This window comes from Dromiciops gliroides, chromosome 3 (assembly GCF_019393635.1).
Source record: "Dromiciops gliroides isolate mDroGli1 chromosome 3, mDroGli1.pri, whole genome shotgun sequence".
NCBI classification, from domain to species: domain Eukaryota; kingdom Metazoa; phylum Chordata; class Mammalia; order Microbiotheria; family Microbiotheriidae; genus Dromiciops; species Dromiciops gliroides.
The window spans coordinates 609,549,371-609,570,150 of record NC_057863.1 but is presented as its reverse complement, the minus strand read 5'-3'; the positions used below and the strand labels follow the sequence as shown (position 1 = coordinate 609,570,150).

The following is a 20,780-nucleotide window of genomic DNA, read 5'->3' as shown; positions in this document are numbered from 1 at the left end:
AATGATGGCTTGTTGTCACAGGGTGCTGAGTTTGGGAATTAGCTTCAATAGCAAACTGCTAGATGGCTGCTAGGAGGGGTGGCCATGGTGGCTTCCCCTATGGTGCCTTAACTCTTAGTCTCAAGCAGAGTCCCTGGCTGTAGTATTCTGGCCATTGGCTCTTCTCTACCCCTCCTCTAGGAGGGAGTGTTTCTTGGGCTTGACCTAGGGCATTGACATTTGTAGTTAGAGCTCAAGGGCTCATCCGCAGGATCTCTCCTGGCTTTCTTTAAAGGTTTAAGCTCAGCGATCACATTAATCAATATTTTAGGCTGGATGACCCCTTGCCCTGTTATTAGTCAGGATTTCCTGGGTAGGAAGGCTGCTGAGGTCTCTTCCTACTCTGCAAATCTATAATTTCTTCACCTAGGCTTAGTTTCTTCACCTTTAAAAATGGCTCATTAAGAAATGGTCAAAGGATGTGAACAGCAGTTTTCTGATGAAGAAATCAAAGCTATCTATTGCCATATGAAAAAATGCTCTAAATCACTATTGATGAGAAATGCAATTAAACAACCTGAGGTACCACCTGACACCTCTCAGATTGGCTAAGATGACAAAAAAGGAAATAATAAATGTTGAGAAGCTGTGGGAAAAATGGAAAATGAAGCATTGTGTGAACTGATTCAATCATTCTGGAGAGCAATTTTGGAACTATGGCCCAAAGGGCTATGGGACTGTTCATACCCTTGACGCAGTAATACCATACTAGGTCTGTATCCCAAAGAGATCATAAAAAAGGGAAAAGGACCCATATGTAGCAAAGAACTAGAAATTGAGGGGAATGCCCATCCATTGGGGAATGGCTGAACAAGTTGTGGTATATGAATGTAATAGAATACTATTGTGCTGTAAGAACAGGCAGATTTCAGAAAAAATCTGGAAAGACTTAAGGTGACTGATGCTGAGTGAAGTGAGCAGAACAGAGAACATCGTACACAGTATCAACAACATTATGTGATGATCAACTATGATAGACTTGGCTCTTCTCAGCAATACAATGATCCAAGACAATTCTAAAGAACTCACAATGGAAAAATGTTCTCCACATCCAGAAAAAAGAACTGTGGGTTCTGAATGCAGATTGAACCATAGTGTTTCTACTTTATTTTTTTGAGGTTTTTCCTTTTTGTTCTGATTCTTCTTCACAACGTGACTAATGCAGAAATATGTTTAATGTGATTGTACATATATAGCCCATATCAGATTGCTTTCTGTCTTGGGGAAGGGGGGAGGAGAGGGAGAAGGAAAATTTGGAACTAAAAATCTTATGAAAACAAATGTTGAAAAACTATCTTTACATGTAACTGTAAATAATAAAATACTGTTATGATTTTTAAAAATGGGCTTATTAATACTTGCACTTGTTTATTCAGAGTTGTTGGGGAAAGCTTGTTCGGTACACTCCAAAGCACAGGCTTGGCAATAATCACTACCAGCTTCGAACATCCCAGAACCTGAGAGGTTCATGAGTCTTTGTGTGAAGCCATGGAGTCAGCATCAGAGGAAGGCAGACAGGTGCCCTTTTTGTCTGGGACTCTTCCTACTATATGATCACTTAGGAGTTTTCCCCCAGTAGGGGCATTCCAATCATTTTTCCCACTTTATGGAGGTGGAAGATGAGGCTCAGAGCAGTGAGCTGCCTCGCCCAAGGTTCCCAGTGAGTTAGTGGCAGAGGCAGCAGCACTAGGACCCCAGCACTTCTGCCTCCCAATCCTGACTTTACTATTCCGTGTGGGGGACACACTGAAGATCTCTTGTACCATGTGATTTCTGACAGGGCAGGCAGGAGGTTCCCGGCAGAATGAGTAGCACAACATCCTTTTTAAATGGAAAAACAGTTTATTTTTTTCCACAGGTGTCAAAACAATCAACATACAAAGAGGCACAGGGCCTGAACAAGAAATTGATTGGATCGCTTGTTCTTTAATTGCACATTGTGAAAGGGAATTGAACAGTAAGGGACACGGTGCCTTCAGGGCTTTTCAGATTAGAATGCGAACAAAAGCAAATCCTCCATCCTATGGATGTGGTCAAGCCTTCTTTCCCATTCTCTTCTCTACCCAAGGCGGCTGGAATCCCTCCAGGTTTGTTGCAGGGGGAACTGTCAGGCTCAAGAAGCAGGGGCTCTAAATGAGCCTTCTCTAGTCCTCTTCATGAACAGACTTGGCTTTTAACAGGGTAAGGAACTGGCTCTATAGAGAGGGACAGTCCCTGGCACCCACAGTGCCACCCACTCTCCTCTCTTTTTTTTTTTAGGGACAAGGAGGGTTAAGTGACTTGCCCAGGGTCACACAGCTAGTAAGTGTCAAGTGTCTGAGGCCGAATTTGAACTCAGGTCCTCCTGACTCCAGGGCTGGTGCTCTGTCCACTGTGCCACCTAGCTGTCCTTGGAAGAAGACTCTCAGAACCCAAAATGTCTGAGCAGGAACACAGAATTTCAGAGCAGGAAGAGTCTTTAGAGTGGAATCATGTCTTAGAAGCAAAAATCAAAATAGTAAAGAGTCATAGACACTGGTGTGTTTGGGGACATGATGCCTCACTTGACTCCCTCTAGTTTGAGAGTCCAAATGTTCATCTTTATAATATCTGGAGACAGTTCAGGCAGGTAAACAAAGAGGCCTTGATCCATTGAGCACTGTGACCACTTCAGAAACCCTGGGACGCCCAACATGCTCACCTAGAAATAAAGAAAGCAAAAGACAAGAAAGGTCTTTCTATGTGACCAGCCCTAAGCTCTGAAACAGAGCAGGGAAGGATGTTAGACACGATCTGTCCATTTTCCTCATCAGAGAAGTAGGAAAGATTGAGCCTCAAAGAGGGCAAGTCATCTGCCCAAGACTGCACAGTAAGGTTCATGGCTTATTTCAAGAATTAAAACCATTTGCACACAAGACTGTAACTACCTAAAGAGAACAGCTAGAATGGGTTGGAGTGCTTTAAATATGTTACCTCATTGGATCCTCAGAAACGATCTTGGAGAAAGGGCTGTTATTCATTTTATAGATAAGGAAACTGAGGCTGAAAGTGGTTTAGTGCATGCCCAGGGTCACACAGTTATGAAAGTATCCAAGGCAGGATTCAAACAGGGGTCTTTCTGACCCTTAAGTCTGACTCCACCACCTAGGAGCCTCCATAGTGGATATACTAATAAGGGCAACAGACTTATAGCCTGAAGACTGGTTTTTGGCTCCAATACTTTCAGCGAGGTGATCTCAGCTAAGTGAAGGAGGACTCCCCCCTCGCAATCTATAAAATGGGGAGGAATAATGCTTTTAATAGTGCCCATTCCAAGATCCTCACTGGAAGGGCAGAAACAAAGTTGTGTTTTTTTTAGGTCCAATGATTTAATATATTTGTGTATAGATAATGTTTCTCCCTACAGAAGGTAAGGGTTCTTGGGGGGTGACATCTTTCTTTCTTTTTTTAAGTAAATTTTTTATTTTGTTTTATATTGACTTAATTCCACCTATTTTTTATAACATATATACGTGTTTGTGTATATATATATATACATACACACACACACATTTTTTTTTTTTGTTGGAGGCAATTGGGGTTAAGTGACTTCCCAGGGTCTTACAGCTAGTGTCAAGGTGTCTGAGACGGGATTTGATAACAGTTCCTCCTGATTCAGGGCCAGTGCTCTATCCACTGCACCACCTAGCTGCCCCAACATATTGTTTGTTTGTTTTTTGTGGGGCAATGATTGTTAAGTGACGTTGCCCAGGGTCTCACAGCTAGTAAGTGTCAAGTGTCTGACGCCGGATTGGAACTCAGGTACTCCTGAATCCGGGGCCGGTGTTTTATCCACTGTGCCAACCTAGCTACCCAACATATTGTTTTAAGAAGGAAAAAATTCAGCAAAATCAATCAATACAACCAAAGAAGTTGACTGCTGCAAAGGAATGGGGTGAAGTATTTTCTCATATTTATGGAGAAAGTTCTTGGACAGCAAAATTATGAACCATTCAGACAGCTTTAGAACAGGACTAAATGAGGGGCAGCTAGATGGCACAGGGGAGAAAGCAGAGTCCTTGGATTCAGAAAGACCTGTGTTCAAATCCGGCAAGTCACTTAACCCTCATTGCCCCCCCCCCCCCCAAAAAAAAAAGGCAGTGGAGAAAAACAGTATATCAACTAAAAACTTTGGGGCAGCTGGGTCGCACAGTAGATAAAGCACAGGACCTGGATTCAGAAGGACCTGAGTTCAAATCCAGCCTCAGACACTTGACACTTACTAGCTGTGTGACCCTGGGCAAGTCACTTAACCCACATTGCCCTGCAAACAAACAAACAAACAAAAAAACCCCCAGAACAGACTAATGACTCCTGTAAAGTGCTGAGTGGTGTACATGGTGGAAGAGGGTTTTTCTATCCCAGGGGGCTAAGAACATAATAGGAAATAGGAGAAAAACCAAGGAAGGGGCTCCAGAGCTGTGGTGTCAGACTCAAATGGATCCCTGGGGACTGCATATTGACTCAGAAAACCCACCAGTGAACATTATCTTTGTGGACTGTTTTTTTATTAATTGCAGCCCCATGAATTTGACAGCTTTGCTCCAGAGGATTTCCAACTTTGCTAATAGTTCCAAGGCTAGAAAGCTCTTTTCACAACACGGGTAAGATACTTACCTTTGTCATATTTTGTTGGACAGGAGAGGTCAGCTCTAGCACTCTTTGCTGTGGCCATGAGTTGAAGAAGGCATTACAAGGCAGATTCCTTTGTGGTATAGCTGCAGAAGACAGTCACCATAGACTTATCCAATGGAATGAAATATTCATGAAGCACCCATCCATCAGAGTCCATTCCATGGAAGAGTCCATTATTTGGACTCAGAGTTCCTGTCAATGTTCTTAGAACTGGGAAATCCCTTTGAATTAGGAGCTGGTAATGTTCTTCTTCTGCTTTCCTTTCTCAACAGGGCCCTTCCTCTCAACTAATTTACCTGGCACTTCACCAGGTTCACATAAGCTAGACATTGAACAAGTATTTCCTGTCATTTAATGGACAGAACATCTTGAGATCCCAGAGAGACAGCTAGTGAGGGATCTCAGAGGCCCTACATCTACAGATGAGAAAAGGGAGGCCCATGGAGCTAGGATTTGCCCAGGTGTCTTCTGGGTCATAAATTTCAGGTGGGATCTCAACCCAGGGTGTCTTCTTTTGTTTTTGTCTTTTTTTTATTTTAGTGAGGCAATGGGGGTTAGTGACTTGCCCAGGGTCCACACAGCTAGTAAGTGTTAAGTGTCTGAGGCCAGATTTGAACTCAGGTACTCCTGAAGCCAGGGCCAATGCTTTAACCACTGTGCCATCTAGCTGCCCCCCCAGGGTGTCTTCTTACTCCAGAGTCAGTGCTCTGTCCCCTGCTGTGCAGCAACGACTAGGGCCACTATTTCACCAAACAATCCAACGTAGAAGCGTGGCACAAGATCCACTTGCAGCAAAAACATTTGTAGATTGAGAACAATGTCTATTCCACTTTTTCACTTTTTTTTTTTTTGCAAGGCAGTGGGGGTTTGACTTGCCAGGGGTCACACAACTAGTAAGTGTCAAGTATCTGAGGCCGCATTTGAACTCAGGTCCTCCTGAATCCAGGGCCAGTGCTTTATCCACTGCGCCACCTAGCTGCCCCCAGATTGAGAACAATGAATAGGTGTGAGAATGGAAAGGGGAGGAAAGACTCGGAGTCAGAAGATGTGGTTCAAGCCCCAGCCTGCCTCTGCCTGGATGACCTTTACTCCTCTGAGCCTCGGTTTTTTCATTTGAAAATGGGGATGATTCTATTTTTTTAAGTACCCATCATGGCAGAAGGAAAAGGCATCTAAGCCAGTGTAAACGTCAAAGGTCATTGTCATCTTCCCAACTCTACTCCCACCTCATCTGCCATGGCCTTTGACGTGAACACCTGTCTACTCAGGGAAAAGAACAGCTGAAAGCAAACAGAGTTCTGGACCAAGGGCAGCAAGCGAGTGCATCTTATCTAGTCTAGTGGCTTCAGGTAGGAAATGAAGAGGGACCTCTCACTTGTGGTCCAATGGCAACTTGCAGAGAGGGCCAAGAACAGCTCTGGGTTTTTAATTTCCCTCTGAGACAAAGACCTGATAATGCTCTCCAAAGACCTAATGTGCTTGGAAGTGATGAATGTTACAGGACTTTTAGAATGGAACCCTATAGATTGTTGAATCTGGCCCTTTTTTTTTTTTTTTTGGGTGAGGCAGTTGGGGTTAAATGACTTGCCCAGAGTCACACAGCTAGTAAGTGTCAAGTATCTGAGGCCGGATTTGAACTCAGGTCCTCCTGAATCCAGGGCCAGTGCTCTATCCACTGTGCCACCTAGCTGCCCCCCCCCTTTTTTTAGTGAGGCAATTGGGATTAAGTGACTTGCCCAGGGTCACACAGCTAGCAAGTGTTCAAAGTGTCTGAGGCCAGATTTGAACTCAGGTACTCTTGACTTCAGGGCTGCTGCTCTATCCACTGTGCCACCTAGCTGCCCACCCCTCCTTTTTAATATAGAGTTTTTATAGAGGTAGTGGCAAAACTGAGTTTCAAAAACCCACCTCTTTTGACTTCCAGTCTGCCTTTGAGCCATTTCTCCCCTATCATCTCTAAGACTAGAGCCCCTAGCCAGGGCTGTCACTCACCTAGAACAATTTCTATCGAGGCTTGCATTAGAGCAGGGGCTCTGAAGCTGGGGTCCAGATGCCCCTGTGGAATGACTGCAAGGGAAGTATAAGCTGCATGCCTATGACAATATAATTGGCTTCCTGTGTAATTCCTGGTATTTTGTTAAGTGTTTAATAAAATGCATATGAAAATATGCATTGATGTATATTTTCTGCACTGTTCTTGGAAGGGGTGCATACGTTTCACTGGATGGCTAAAGTTGTCCACAGCACAAAGAAGGCTAAGAGGCACTGAGTGGAGCGAGTTGCCAGGATTGGCTGGTTCTTTTACAAGTCTATAGACAGAAGGATTTAACCTGAGGGAAATCAGGAAGCTTCTGAAGATTGCAGGGCTCAGCAGGGGAGGGAACTCAGAGAGGCTGTGTTGGACATGGGGCATCTAATAGTAAGCCACATTTAGATACAAGAGAGATCCTCATGAGGGATGGGACATTAGACCTAGTGACCCAATCAAATGCGGGAGAGGGCAACTTACCATATGGTGGTGTTTTCCGTTTGCACCCTCCATGGTTTAGAAGTATAGATCCCCTCCCCATTGATTTTCAGCCAGCGCCCCACAGAAAGGAGCCTTTCTTGGAACATAGGAGGAATGATCCCATCTTTTGTTGGCCCGACATTGAGCAGATAGTTGCCTCCCAGGCTCACAACAAAAAACTAGTTCCTGGAAAGAAGAAAGAAACAATGAAGTGCCTTTACCCATTAATAGTGGTACTGGATACATTGCTCTGAAATTCATAAATGTTAAACAACCACCACCATGACCAAACAACCTGGAGAATGTTCTCTGTTTTTTAGGCCCTTGGGGGTGTGTGTGTCAAAATCTTGGTAAAGAGGGCTGTTTAGAATCAGCATCTCACTGTGTGAACCTGAGCAAGTCACGTAACCCTCATTGCCCAGCAAAAAAAAAAAAAAAAAGAATCAGCATCTCAGATCTACAAGGGTCCTTAGAACACAGAAAGTTCAAGTTGGAAAGGACCTTAAGCAAACCAATTAAGTCTTTTTTTAAACTTCTACCACATGGCAAGTGTGATACACACTGGCAATACAAGTAAATAGAAAATGACAGGAGGAAAGCCAGGTGACGTAGTAGATAAGAGTGTCTGCTTGGAGTTGGGAAGAACCGAGTTAGAATCTGGCCTTCTACACTTCCAAATTGTGTGACTGTGGACAAGTAAGTCACCTCATCCTGTTTGCCTTGGTTTTTCCTTACCTGTCAAATGAGCTGGAGAAGGAAATGGCAAACTGCTCCAGTATCTTTGCCAAGAAAAGCCCAAATAAGGTCACAAAGAGTTGGATAAAACTGAACAACAACACAAGAGAATGATACACCCCTCATTCAAAAGGAGTTTCCATAACAATGGGGAAGACATGAAGTATGTAATATATTGATATATACATTACAAATGCAGAATGAATACAAATATATGTAGAGTAGTTTGGAAGGGAGGGGTCAGGAAAGGCTTCATGGAGACCACAGTATCAGAACTGGGAAGAGGACTTTTTTTTTTTGCAGGACAATGAGGGTTAAGTGACTTTCCCAGGGCCACACAGCTAGTAAGTGTCAAGTGTCTGAGGCTGGATTTGAACTCAGGTCCTCCTGACTTCAGGGCCAGTGCTCTATCCACTGTGCCACCTAGTTGTCCTTGGAAGAAGACTCTTAGAAGCCAAAATGTCTGAGCAGGAACACAGAATTTCAGAGCAGGAAGAGTCTTTAGAACTCACAATCTCAGGCTAGGTAGAAGACTCTTTATGCCCAGAATGTCAGATAGCTGATTTATAGCAGATACCTCAGAGATGAGCTAGTCCAGTCTCCTAATGGCACAGATGAGAAAGCAATACCTAAGAAGAGATCATGAAGCTAAGAATGAACCCCAGTCTCCTGACTCCTGCCATCTTTCCACTACATCCTTTCTCTCTCCTCTCTGATTCAGGAGACCAAAGTCAAAGCAGCTCTTACCGAAAGGATTTCTACATCAGTCATGACATCAGTGCTGTCCATGTCACGCCGATAACCCCAGGATTTTTTATCAAGAGTGGTGCACATCTCCCACTTGTGTTTTGGGAGAGTCGTTGGCCTGTATTTGTCCTTACAGTTAAAGTAGCCGCCATGTTTACATCCAGTGTCCTGGCCCCATCGATCATTAACCACAATTTGATCCTAAAAGATGAAACATAGAACTGAGTCACCAGGGATGAAGCCACATGGATTCCTTTGTCTATAGCTATAAAAGCAAATTGACTGGCTTTTCTTGGCTGACTGCAATTCAAGAATGTATTCTGCTAAGCAAGGGTAAGCAAGCACTATTTATTCCTTCCCTGTTCCTCATATGACAGGGAAGCACAGCCCTTCACCATGCTGTGGTGCCCAGAGCTGGATGTGATCTTCGAGGTGAGGTCTGCAGAGGACCAAACAGTGGGCATATCACCTCCCTATTCCTGGAAGCTCAGGCCTCTTCATGCAGCTCAAGACCTCATTTGTTGTTTTTTTTCTCCCTTACATCACATTGCTGACTTGTGTGAATCCTGCAGTCCACTGAAATGCCCAGGTCCTTCTCAGAACAACTGTCTGTTCATCCCCCCTCTCTCTCCATCTTACACTAGTGAAGATGACAGTTTGTACCCAAGTGAAAAATCTTGTTAGAATCAGCCCAGTGCTCTAGCCTTATCAAGATCCTTCTGGATCTGGTCATCTGGTCATGCCAGTTATCCTCCCTCCTTTTCTCCTAGACCTGTCAGGACCCATGCTATGTATGGATCCTATTTACTACCTTGTATTATAGACTGTCTTATCAATACAGAGTGCATATAGCAGGCACTGCATAAAACATCACTGGTAGACATGAAATATATATTACTAATCCATGGCACATTCAGTGACCCTACGTGACCTAAGTGACCTAAGACTCCATGCTAGGGAACAATTCTTTTCACCATCTGCCAAGGACAACATGAATGTACAGGAACTTGAATTTCTTACTCTTCCCCCCAGTGCCACAAAATCCCCCCCCAGCAGCATGCTATATGTGTCCTGCATTCTTGGAAAGCTTCCTTATTTCCTTCTTTTCTCTCCTGACCAATTATGGAGGGGAAGGAAGGATACCCACCTTCTACTGCCACAACCAGGCATTCACCAGTCACCTACCTTAACAGGGCTGTCATTGTACAGCCAGGCCAGGAACTCAGTGGCATTCCAGTAAGTGTCAGGGGCTTCCCATTCTCCATCAGACCAGATCAGGTCAGGCTTGTACCTGAAAGACACATGGAAGGGTCACCTGCTGGAGGAGTCTTTCCAATCTAGAGCAGCATAGGGGTCTGGGTGACTTAGCAGTGGGGCAGTGGTCAAGAGACCCAGGGTCTAGGCCCAGCTCTAGCACTTATGAAGAGCCATGTAACCTCAGACAAGGAATTTCACTGTGTGAGTCTTCTCACCCTCATCTGTAACACTGGGACTAGACTCCTCTCCTTGCCTCACAGGGCTAAAAGCATGGATGGCAAGTATTTTGTAGAGGGGCAGCATGGAGCAGTGGTCAGAGAGCTACCTCAGAGGCAAGTCCTGCCCCTGGACCATACTGGTTCTGTGGGCCTGGTAAGCTGCTTCATCTGAGTGCCCTCAGACAGTCTCTAAGAAGATGCTGACTGCCTTGGAAAGTAAGCTCTTCCCTGGGAGATCCTTATAACCAAGGAAATGATGTACTTGGCAAGAAAAGAAGAGGGGGCTGTGAAACGATAGGATGCTAGTTCCTGAACCCATCCCCATGGCAGCATTAGATGGCTTACTCTAGCCCTTCACTGCATAGAAATTGTTCTCTTGGAGGTCTAGGAAGACCTTGACCTTATCCCTTAGTAAGGCTGTACCCAGAGTTGGGTGGAATGACTGTTCCCATGGAGGATTTTTTTTTTTGGGCGGGGCAATGGGGGTTAAGTGACTTGCCCAGGGTCACACAGCTAGTAAGTGTCAAGTGTCTGAGGCCAGATTTGAACTCAGGTATTCCTGAATCCAGGGCCGGTGCTTTATCCACTGTGCCATCTAGCTGCCCCGTGGAGGATATTTTTGAAGCAATGAAAACTGCCTGCACGTTCTGTTTTTCTAACCCTTTAATGTTATAAAGTCCTATAAGGTAGGAATCATAATGTAAATGCACCAACCCAATTTTACAGAGGATGAAACTGAAGGTCAGAGAGGTTCTTACTTGTTCACAAGATCAACCATTTCTGGTAGGACCTTGGCATTGACAAAATTCTGGGTTTTGAAGTTGTTTTTCTTGTCGAGTATATATAAGGGATGAAACCACTCCAGGAGTGAGTGGTACAGTCCATAACGAATATTCCTAAAAAGATGAAGCAGAAAATAGAATTATCTCATGAGGAATTTTTAAAAACAGCTCCTTTTAAAATAAAAATAGCAAGACCTAATATTACATAGTGTGGAACTGATAGATGGGGGATTAGATTCTAAAACAAATTTCAATTTTTTTCAACGAACAGATATTTGATGTAATGGGTTTCACTGCAGGAATTCAATTCATTTATAACAAATATTTATTATAGGATTTATTTCAAGGGTCTCCCTGAATGACAAAGAAGAAATTTGAAGGACATCACCATAGAAATAGAGGAGTTAAGATGACATTAGAGAATACTTTTAGAAGCAAGATATGCCCCCTTGGTATAAGCACTGGAGTATATAGTAAGTTTGTACAACAAGTTTACCAAGTCACACATTTTTTCCAACCTGTAAAAATACATCTACATTCCCAGTCTCTTTCCTTCCCAGGTAACTCCCTCACTCTAGTGACTTCTAGACTTTAAGAAAATGTTTCTACTTCTTCATTTACAAATGACTTCCAATAAGACAGTAAAGATGGGGTGGCCACCCTAGAGAATCTAAGGTCGATGGTCCTCACCCTCCATTAAATTTAAATTGTGCTTCAGTTGGCATCAATACTGTCCAAGGAATTTTCTTAGCAAAGATACTGGAGTGGTTTACTATTTCCTTCTAAAGTGGGTTAAGGCAAACAGAGGCTAAGTGACTTGCCCAGGGTCACACAGCTAGTGTCTGAGTCTATATTTGAACTCAGGTCTTCCTAACTCAAGCCCAGCACTTTATCCACTGAGCCTCCCAGCTGCTTAAGTTCAAATAGCTTAGGTGTTTGGACTTCCTCCCCCTTCCCTTTGTGGGTAGTAGTGGTGGTGGTGGTGTCCTATGAGATTAAAACTATTTTCATAACAATAGTAATGTGTTTTAATTTTTATTATGGTAACTATTGTTAGATAAACAATATTCATAGAAAAGACAAAATAAGTCACATTACTAAAAATTCTTTCAGGGGGTACTCAATAATTTTTTTTTTTTGGTGGGCAATGAGGGTTAAGTGAATTGCCCAGGGTCACACAACTAGTGTCAAGCGTCTGAGGCCAGATTTGAACCCAGGTCCTCCTGAATCCAGGACCAGTGCTTTATCCACTGCGCTGCCTAGCTGCCCCCTTTAATAATTTTTAAGAGTGTAAAGGGTCCTGAAGCCAAGGAGTCTGAGAACCACTGATGTGTTAGATAGACCCAGATCTAAGTTAGGAGTTGCTAATGGTGTTGGAAGCAGTTACTCAAACTCAGAAGAAGGAAGCTCAAATTCTATTCTCTTTAGCTCAGGAGAAAGGGAAGGATTAAAGTATCAGGAGTGGGGTGGGCATATTATGGCAAAACCTAGGGAGGAACATAGGAACAGAGGGCCAAGTGGTAGGAGATGACCCAATCAGAATCAGAATATTGAATAATCAAATGCAACTTCTCAGCACCATTAGTTCAAGCCATCCAGGACAAGAAACTCCACTATTACATAGCTAATGAGTGGTCATCTAGCTTCTGTTGGAAGATCTCTGAGGAGGGGTCACCCACCTTGTGGAAGGTAGCCCATTCCACCCAAGATTGCATTAACACTGTCTTGACCACCAATTCACGCTGTTGATGCACTGTGAGCTTTATTGTTTAGTCATTTCAGAAATATCTGACTCTTCGTGACCCTATTTGGGGTTTTCTTGGCAAAGGTACTGGAATGTTTTGCCATTTCCTTCTCCAGCTCATTTGACAGAAGAGGAAACTGAGGCAAACAGGGTGAAGTGACTTGCCCAGGGTCACACAGCTATTAAGTGTCTGAGGTCAGACTTGAACTCAGGAAGAGAAATCTTCCTGAATTCAAGCCTTGTACTCTATTCATTGTGCCACCTACCTGCCCAGTCCATTAAACCCCCAAATCTTTTTCTGAACTATTGTCTCACCGTGCTTCCCACCACTTCCTAAAAAGTAGGATCTGAGAAGCCCTTGAGTCAATGGATTGTTTCCTAGTCTGATACAGACATTGTGGCCTATTCTGGGCAGTTTCTATTCACCATTCAAATGCCACTTGTAGCCCGGTCATCTTTGGCTTTGGAGAAATTGCCAAACCTCAAACAAGCAGAAACTGGCAATAGTGCTTAATTGACAATGAAACCACTCTGCAGATAATTCTTAGTAACTTGAGAAAGCCAAGGAGACAAGCTGAGGAGATTTGCAAGTGACTGAATGCCAGCAAAAGTGAGTCCAAAGCTAATAAGCAACAAGCACACTTACTTTGCTCGAAGGTAAAGTCCCAGTTCGCCCACCAGATCCCGGTGGGGTCCGACATCCACAGAATTCCAGTTCCAAGATGTATTGCTGGGCCAGAGTGTATAGCCTTCATGATGCTTGCTGGTCAGGACCACATACCTGTGGAAATCAAAGCCATGTTGTGAATGCTCTTCTCCTGCTCAGCTTTTCGTACATACTGTCTCAGTGAAATGTAAACTTTTGGAAGGGGTGGGGGCTCTTTTTGCTTTTATATTCCCAGGGTTTGGCGCAGAGCAGATGCTTAGTAAATTAATGTGAACAAAAGAAGAGGCCAGCAGCAATCTGTGGTCTCTTCTCCAACCTTCACGATGTGGAGAGCTTTGTTCGATACACTATTAGGGCTCCTGCAGAATCTCAGAATCTCAGAGATGCAGGGCCCCTTTGAGGGTATCTAGTGTGACTACAATGTCCCCAACAAGTAGTTCCTCAGGCTTTGTTTCAGGTCTTCCAGAGAGGGGAACCAGCTCCTCCTGAGGCTGATAGCCCAGACCACTTTGGGATGGCTCTCAGGGTTGGGAAGCCCAAATCTACCTCTCAACAAATAGGGGAAAAAATATTATATACTAAAAAAAAAATCCTGCCTTACAAAATGTCTGCCTCTATTTCTACTTTATTGAGGATGGAAGGGGACCAACAGCTTCCTTAAAGATTCCCGACAAATGGTGCCTTTAAAAGGAACTTCAAGGGGCAGCTAGGTGGCGCAGTGGATAAAGCACCTGCCCTGGAGTCAGGAGTACCTGAGTTCAAATCCGGCCTCAGACGCTTGACACTTACTAGCTATGTGACCCTGGGCAAGTCACTTAATCTCAATTGCCTCATCAAAAAAAAAAAAGGAGCTTCAGGGTTTGCTTGCGGGAGAGACATCTGGAGAAAGATGGAGATTCTGGGGCTCTTGACACAGAGAACTTCCCCTTTTCCCAGCTTCTTTCTCTTCTCGTGCTTCACTGTGCTTTAAATGTGAACTGTGTTCCTAAAGGCAGAGTTAGCAGAGTCTAAGCTATGGCTGGTCCTTCTAGGCTGGTAGGGCTTCAGATGGATCACAATGACATCTCTTTTCATCCCAAAACCAGCCTAAGAGCTCATCACGAGAAGGCTGGCACTCGGTGATAGCAGGAAGGAATGCAATTGATATGGGTGAAAGATGACGTTCACACCAAGGAAATCACAGGCCTTTCAAAATACTCAGAATTATCTTTGAGACTTTAAGAATGTCTGATAGTCAAGGAGAGGGACCAGGTGACTGTGTCAGCCTTTAAATTTCATGATGGCATCCCAAAGAGGTAGCAATCCTGGACTCACTAACTTAGGAGGAGGCAGGAGGGAGAAAAAGGGTGGTGGTAGTGGTGAGGGAGTTAAAATTATTCTGTATCATTCAATAACTAATTCTATTCTGTAACTGACAATATTCTGTATTACCGCCCCATTTTGTATGATTGTTCTAGCTACCTTCTCCATCCTGAGTTAAGCTCAGGAGTGCAGTTTTCCCTCAGAGTTAATTTAAAAGTGTGGTTGAACAGAAAAGTTGTTATCACTCATGCAGTTAGCCCTGGGACATCTACTTGTTTTCAAGCACCAACCAGCTGAACCTGGTACCACACCCCCTAAGGCTATATCTCCATCCTTGCCTGTTCTTGTGCAGTTAGAGGAGACTTGATCTCTTCAAAGGGGTGAGCAAACCTAGATATATTGATCTCCTAGCCAAGATTACAAGAGGCAGATGAGTACTATAAAACAATGAATATTCCTTAATTGTCAGAGAGGGGCATGACTAGCCATGGCTGAATGCCAATCCACTTTTCTTAGTGTAGCCAACTATAATGTTCTAGACTACTCACTGAGATAGCTGGCCTTACTGAGGTGGCCAGTCTGACGTGCTTGGTTAATTATATGTGTGTCACTGTTAAACTGATTGTGCTTGGATTATGTACCTCGATTTGCTTTTATTGAATTTGCTAGCGACGGGATAGAAATGAATGTTCATCAGCTTTTCCTTTCCCCCCCAAAGCTGCTACCTGCTCCTTTTAACATTTAACATTTTATCTACCCTTCAAAAGACAGAGTAGTCTTGCCGAGAAATGGCCGTTTCTGTTTTTCTCAGTAGAAAAGAGAATGTGGGAAGGCAATGTGGTAATCTGGAAAGAGCCCTGGACACCAGGAGTACAAAGCTGTTCATTTGGGGTTTGGGTGCTTTTAACAGCCTGACTTTGTACAAGTTCCCTATCTTTATTGGACCCTCTAAAAGAAGGAAGTTGGCCTGGTTGATCTTTGTAGCCCCTTCCTCCTCCAACACAACAAGGCCACTCTGAAAATAACTAGGAAACAGAGTCATGATTTATGAAGGAAAACTGTCTTTCTTGGTTTTCTTTTCAAAAAGTTTTATGGAGGAAGATACTTGGAGGGCAGGAGATCCTATAGATTTATTCCACGAAACAAGAGGTTCTTAACCTAGAATCAATCTGTGAACTTGTTTTTTAAAAATAATTTTGATAAATATATTTCAAGAACTGGTCTACTTTGCAATCCTATTTTACATATGAAAAAAAAGATTATTATGAGATGAGGCTCATAGGTTTTACCAGAGGGTCCAGGATACAAAAAAAAGTTTACAAACTCTCTTCTAAAGCTATGTGAGAGGGACAACAGCTGACATTTGTAAATGAGTTTAAAGCTTGCAAAACACTTCTATGTATATTTTTTCCTGGATACTATTAGATGATAGTCCCATTTCACAATACAAATGAAGAAATCGAGGCACAAAGAAATGACTTGGCAAGAGACAAAGAGATAAGTAAATGATAAGAGTGAGATTGGAACATAGGTCTGAGTCCCCCCATCCCCTGTCCCCCCCCTCCCCCAATCAAGTATTTTATCCACTAGGTCATACTGTCTTTCAGGAGGAAAGGAGATGAAAAGAGGAGAAAGATATTTGGAGTCAATGCCTGGGAGCAAACCAGGCTTAGAACTTTAGGAAAGTCATTTAACCTCTATAGGCCTATTTTTTTCATTTATAAAATGATAAAAATTGGGATTGATGAGCCCTGAGGTTGCTTCCTGCATTTCTGATTTACAGATTGGATAAAGGACCAAAAGAAGTTAAGGTACATCCCATCCAAAACATTACAAAATCCCAGTAAACTAGCTTCTGGGTCACAAACATAGTTTTCTTGTGTGGTCGCCAAAATCATTTGAAGTGGTCTGAGAAAAGTTAGGAACTTATAAGAGTTCTACCATGTGACTGATGCTGTCACCCTGAGAAATACCTATATGAATAAGTTTTTATCTTTGTTTTTTGTTTTTTTTTTTTGCAGGCAATGGGGGTTAAGTGACTTGCCCAGGGTCACACAGCTAGTAAGTGTCAGGTGTCTGAGGCTGGATTTGAACTCAAGTACTCCTGAATCCAGGGCTGGTGCTTTAACCACTGCGCCATCTAGCTGCCCCAGTTTTTATCTTTGAAAGATCAGGAGTCTCTACATGTTTTGGAGACAAGATACATAATTCTTTCAAGGAGGCCATAGGGTGTGTTCAGAAAAGCACTGAATGGGAAATTAGGAGAAATGGATTCTAATCCTACAAGGAACAGGAAGAGGAGGGAGAGAGGAATAGTAGAAGAGCAAGGGCCAGCCAGATAGAGTAATCTGGGTTGAAATCCAGCCTTCCACATTTATGGGCTTTGGGACCCTCTCAAAGTCCTCATTGCTGCCTCCTGGCTCCTATAGGAAGCCTTTTCAGATCCCCCTTAATTCTAGGACCTTTCATCTATTATTTCCTATTTATCCTGTATACAGCTTAGTTGTACATAGTTGTTTGCATACTATCTTCCTCATTATATTGTAAGCACAGTGCCTGGCACATAGTAGGTGCTTAATATATGTTTATGGACTAACAGGTTGACTTAACCTTGTAAGTAACCACTGGCAAAACTCTAATAAATATTTGCTGGTTGGAAGGGACATGAGGGGTCATCTAGTCCCACCTGCAAAGAAGGGTTTCTTAATCTGGGGTTCCTGGATTTGAAAAAAATAGTCACTTCATCCTAATATAGTTTCCTTCATAATCCTATGGACTTTATAGCCTGCATTTAAATATACTCAGAGAAGGGATCCATAGGCATCACCAGATTGCCATAAGGATCCATGACATAAAAAAAAAGTTTAAGAATCCTGCTAAATCATTTCTTTTATACCCTTAGTATAACCAGTTTCAGCTTAAAGACTTTTTTTTTTAGTGAGGCAATTGGGGTTAAGTGACTTGCCCAGGGTCACACAGCTAGTAAGTGTTAAGTGTCTGAGGCCGGATTTGAACTCAGGCCCTCCTGAATCCAGGGCTGGTGCTCTATCCACTGCGCCATCTAGCTGCCTCTAAAGACTTTCAAGGCTGGGGAACCTACCATCCCTGGTCTGTACAACCTATTCCATGTCTGCACAGCTTATGAATAAATAGGAAACTATTTTCCTGATGTTGAGACTAAATTGGACTCTTTGTAAGCTCTACCCTTCGCCCTTGGGCCAAATCAAAGAAGTCTGATCCACATCCTGCCCTGTCACATATTTGAACAGAGCCATCAAATTGTCAGTCTGTCTCAATGTCCTTCCCTTCCCTTCTCCAAGCTAAGAATGCCCGGTTCAGTTCTCTCAACTGATCCACACATAGCATGCACCCTATACTGTACTGGCTGCCCAGGACTCTCCAGTTTCTCCACGCCCAATGTGAGCTTCACAACAACCTTGAGGTAGGTTCTAGTATTATCCCCTTTATACAACATAGAGAAACTAGAATTCAGAGATTGAGTAATTTGCTGGCTTTGTGACCTTTGATAGGTCACTTCTCTGACAGTCTGTGCTAAGTGTTGAGGATAAAAGGAAAAGGCAAAAGACAGTTCCTGCCATTTAGCAGCTTAGTCTAATGGGGGAGACAACATGCAAGCAACTGTATACAACTAGAGAGACGGGATAAACTGAAGATAATCACAGAGGGAAGGTGCCTTCATATCATTCAGGGGGAATCAGGAAAGGCTACTCAGGTTACTCATGGGTCACATGATGGGCTTGGACTAGATTAGCCCCCAGGATCCCCTGTGGTTCTCATGATTGTGTAACTCAAAGATGTAGACAGCATCAACTTCTGCTACTGGAAGTCATCTGCCCTAGAAGAAAAAGCCCAGTTCTCCTTGGCTCTTCTTTCTTGCCCAGAAGGGAAGCCCTAATCCTTCTTTGGAAAAAGGACACAGAAAGAAGTGGGATAAGAAGGGGAAGCAGAGCAGGGTAGAGAAGGGGAGGTGTCCAGAATGGCCAAAAGAGAGAACTGGAGTGGGACTGAAGGAGGGAAGAGAATCAAGGAGAAAAATGAAAGCAACAGTCTAGGGAGGCCAGTTTACAAAACCCTTTAGGTTCAGTACCTGACTTGAGCCTTAAAATAACCCAATGAGGTTGGTATGCACTCAGGATGGCACTTCTGGAGAGTGGGAGATGCTGTATTTTTGTCTCCTTATTGGTAAAATAAGAGGTGGGCCCGAGTAATTCCTAAGGTTACCCAGGAAGTGAAAAATTTAAGGCTAAGAAATGGATTGCTCACATGGGGAGTCAAGAACCACAACTTCCAGCCCTCCTTACTCTGGAAAAGGTGCCCCCCCCCCCAATAACTCCAAGTTATCTCCTAACTAGATAATAGGTGAATAATCAGAAGAAGTCAGGTGCAGAGAAAGGAACACCAAAGAACACTGAAGACCTGCTTTGGAGTTTCAGCTCTTTCCTAGCCATGTCAAGGGTCTGCAGCTAATTTCCCTTCTCTAAATCTCAGTGACTTCATCTGTCAGTGGGAGCAATAATACTTTTCTACTATTACACAGGGATGTTGTGGGGGAAAACTCCACTTTACAAATGTGAACTCTTTCTTATGCCTCTTCCTAAAGAAGAGTTAGATTACTGTTCCTTTTCAGTTGTATCCAGTTATGTGCAACTCTTCATGACCCCATTTGGGGTGTTCTTGGCAAAGACACTGGAGCTCATTTTACAGATGAGGAAACTGAGGTAAACAGGGTAAAGTGACTTGTGCCCAGAGTCACATAGCTAGGAAGTGTCTGAGGCTGGATTTGAACTCAGGAAGGTAAGTCTTCCTGACTTCAGGCCTGGAGCTCTACCCACACTGGCCCATCTAGTTGCCCCTTCTCACAGTAAGCCATTAATGAATACTGGGGGCTACCAGGGCAACAGTAGCTTGTTGCTACTTTGCTCTATATAAAGCAGTTTCAAAGTCCTGAACTTGGGAGTCAGAAACACCTAAATTCAAATCTTGTTACAGTTACTAGCCCTCTGTGTCCGGGACAGTCAATCAATACACATTTACTAATTACCTCCTAAGCATAAGACAACGCATCAAGCTCTGGGGATACAAAAACAATAACCCGCACACCTGGAAAGTCACTTATGCTTCCTCAGCCTCAGTATCCTTATCTGAAAAAAGGGGATAAGAATGGGAAAGTATGGAGATACTTGTAAAGCGATACAGAAGTTAGGGTGGGGCCTGAATTGGAACCCGGGTCCGAGGCTCCCTCCCTATCCGCACCTTGCCCACCCGTAGGTGCGTGGCAGCTTGGCTTCGTGGAGCAGTACCCCGATGCCCCGAGTTGGAATCCGACCCCTCTGGGCTTTAGTTTCCTCCTCTGCAAACCCGAGGCAGCCAGGCCCTCCCCGGCCGGCACCGCACCCGGTCTCACCTGGCCCCGGAAGCCTCGAAGAGATCGGCCCACTGCTTGGGGTTGTAGAACGTGGCCTTGAACTGGGGGCCGAAGTCGGGGTAGGAGAAGCCCGGGGGGTAGTTCAGGCGCATGAAGGCTTCGAACTTGGGGTCATGTAAGCCCTGCCAGTCCCACCAGAACCACTCGCTGCCCCAGGCCGGTACCGAGTACACGCCCCAGTGCACGAACACGCCGAACTTGGCCTCGTCGAACCAGGAGGGCAGCGGCCGCGCGTCCAGGCTCTCCCAGTCCGGGGTGTAGCGCGGCGAGGCCGAGGCCGTCAGCAGGAGCAGGGGCAGCAGCAGCCAGCGGCCACACTGCTGGGCAGCCGAGGGCCCCATAGCCTCCATCCCGGAGATAGCGGCCGGACTGTAGCAGGGCAGCTCTGCAGAGCGCGCTAGGCCCCATCCTGGTCCGCGAGCTCCTCCTCTCCGCCGCACTGATTGGCCGGGGCGAAGAAGAGGGCGGGGCCGATCCCGCCTCCCAGTGACGCCCGCGGCCTTCCAGGACCCCCATAACTCTAGCTCCCTCTGGCGTCCGATGAGGGAAAGCGGGGGAAGCCTCAGTGGATAGGGATACCGCTGCGGCGGGGGACAGGGGAGGGTGGCGGGGGGGGGGGGGAGGCGGATTGAGGAGACCCGAGCTCGGGATTTAAGAGGGAGGCCTGGCTCGAAGTCCAGA

General features: G+C 44.5%; 1 protein-coding gene across 1 annotated transcript; it reads right to left on the bottom strand.

The window, feature by feature from the left end:
* Positions 1–1,861: 1,861 nt before the first annotated feature.
* On the bottom strand, positions 1,862–20,528 carry FUCA1 (alpha-L-fucosidase 1). The gene is given in 10 exon segments (XM_043998157.1): positions 1,862–2,719; positions 4,675–4,749; positions 4,751–4,775; positions 7,202–7,366; positions 7,489–7,508; positions 8,684–8,884; positions 9,869–9,974; positions 10,917–11,054; positions 13,331–13,465; positions 20,079–20,528. Coding segments are annotated over 10 exon segments (1,377 nt in total). The 5' UTR covers positions 20,450–20,528; the 3' UTR covers positions 1,862–2,578.
* Between the last annotated feature and the right edge of the window lie 252 nt (positions 20,529–20,780).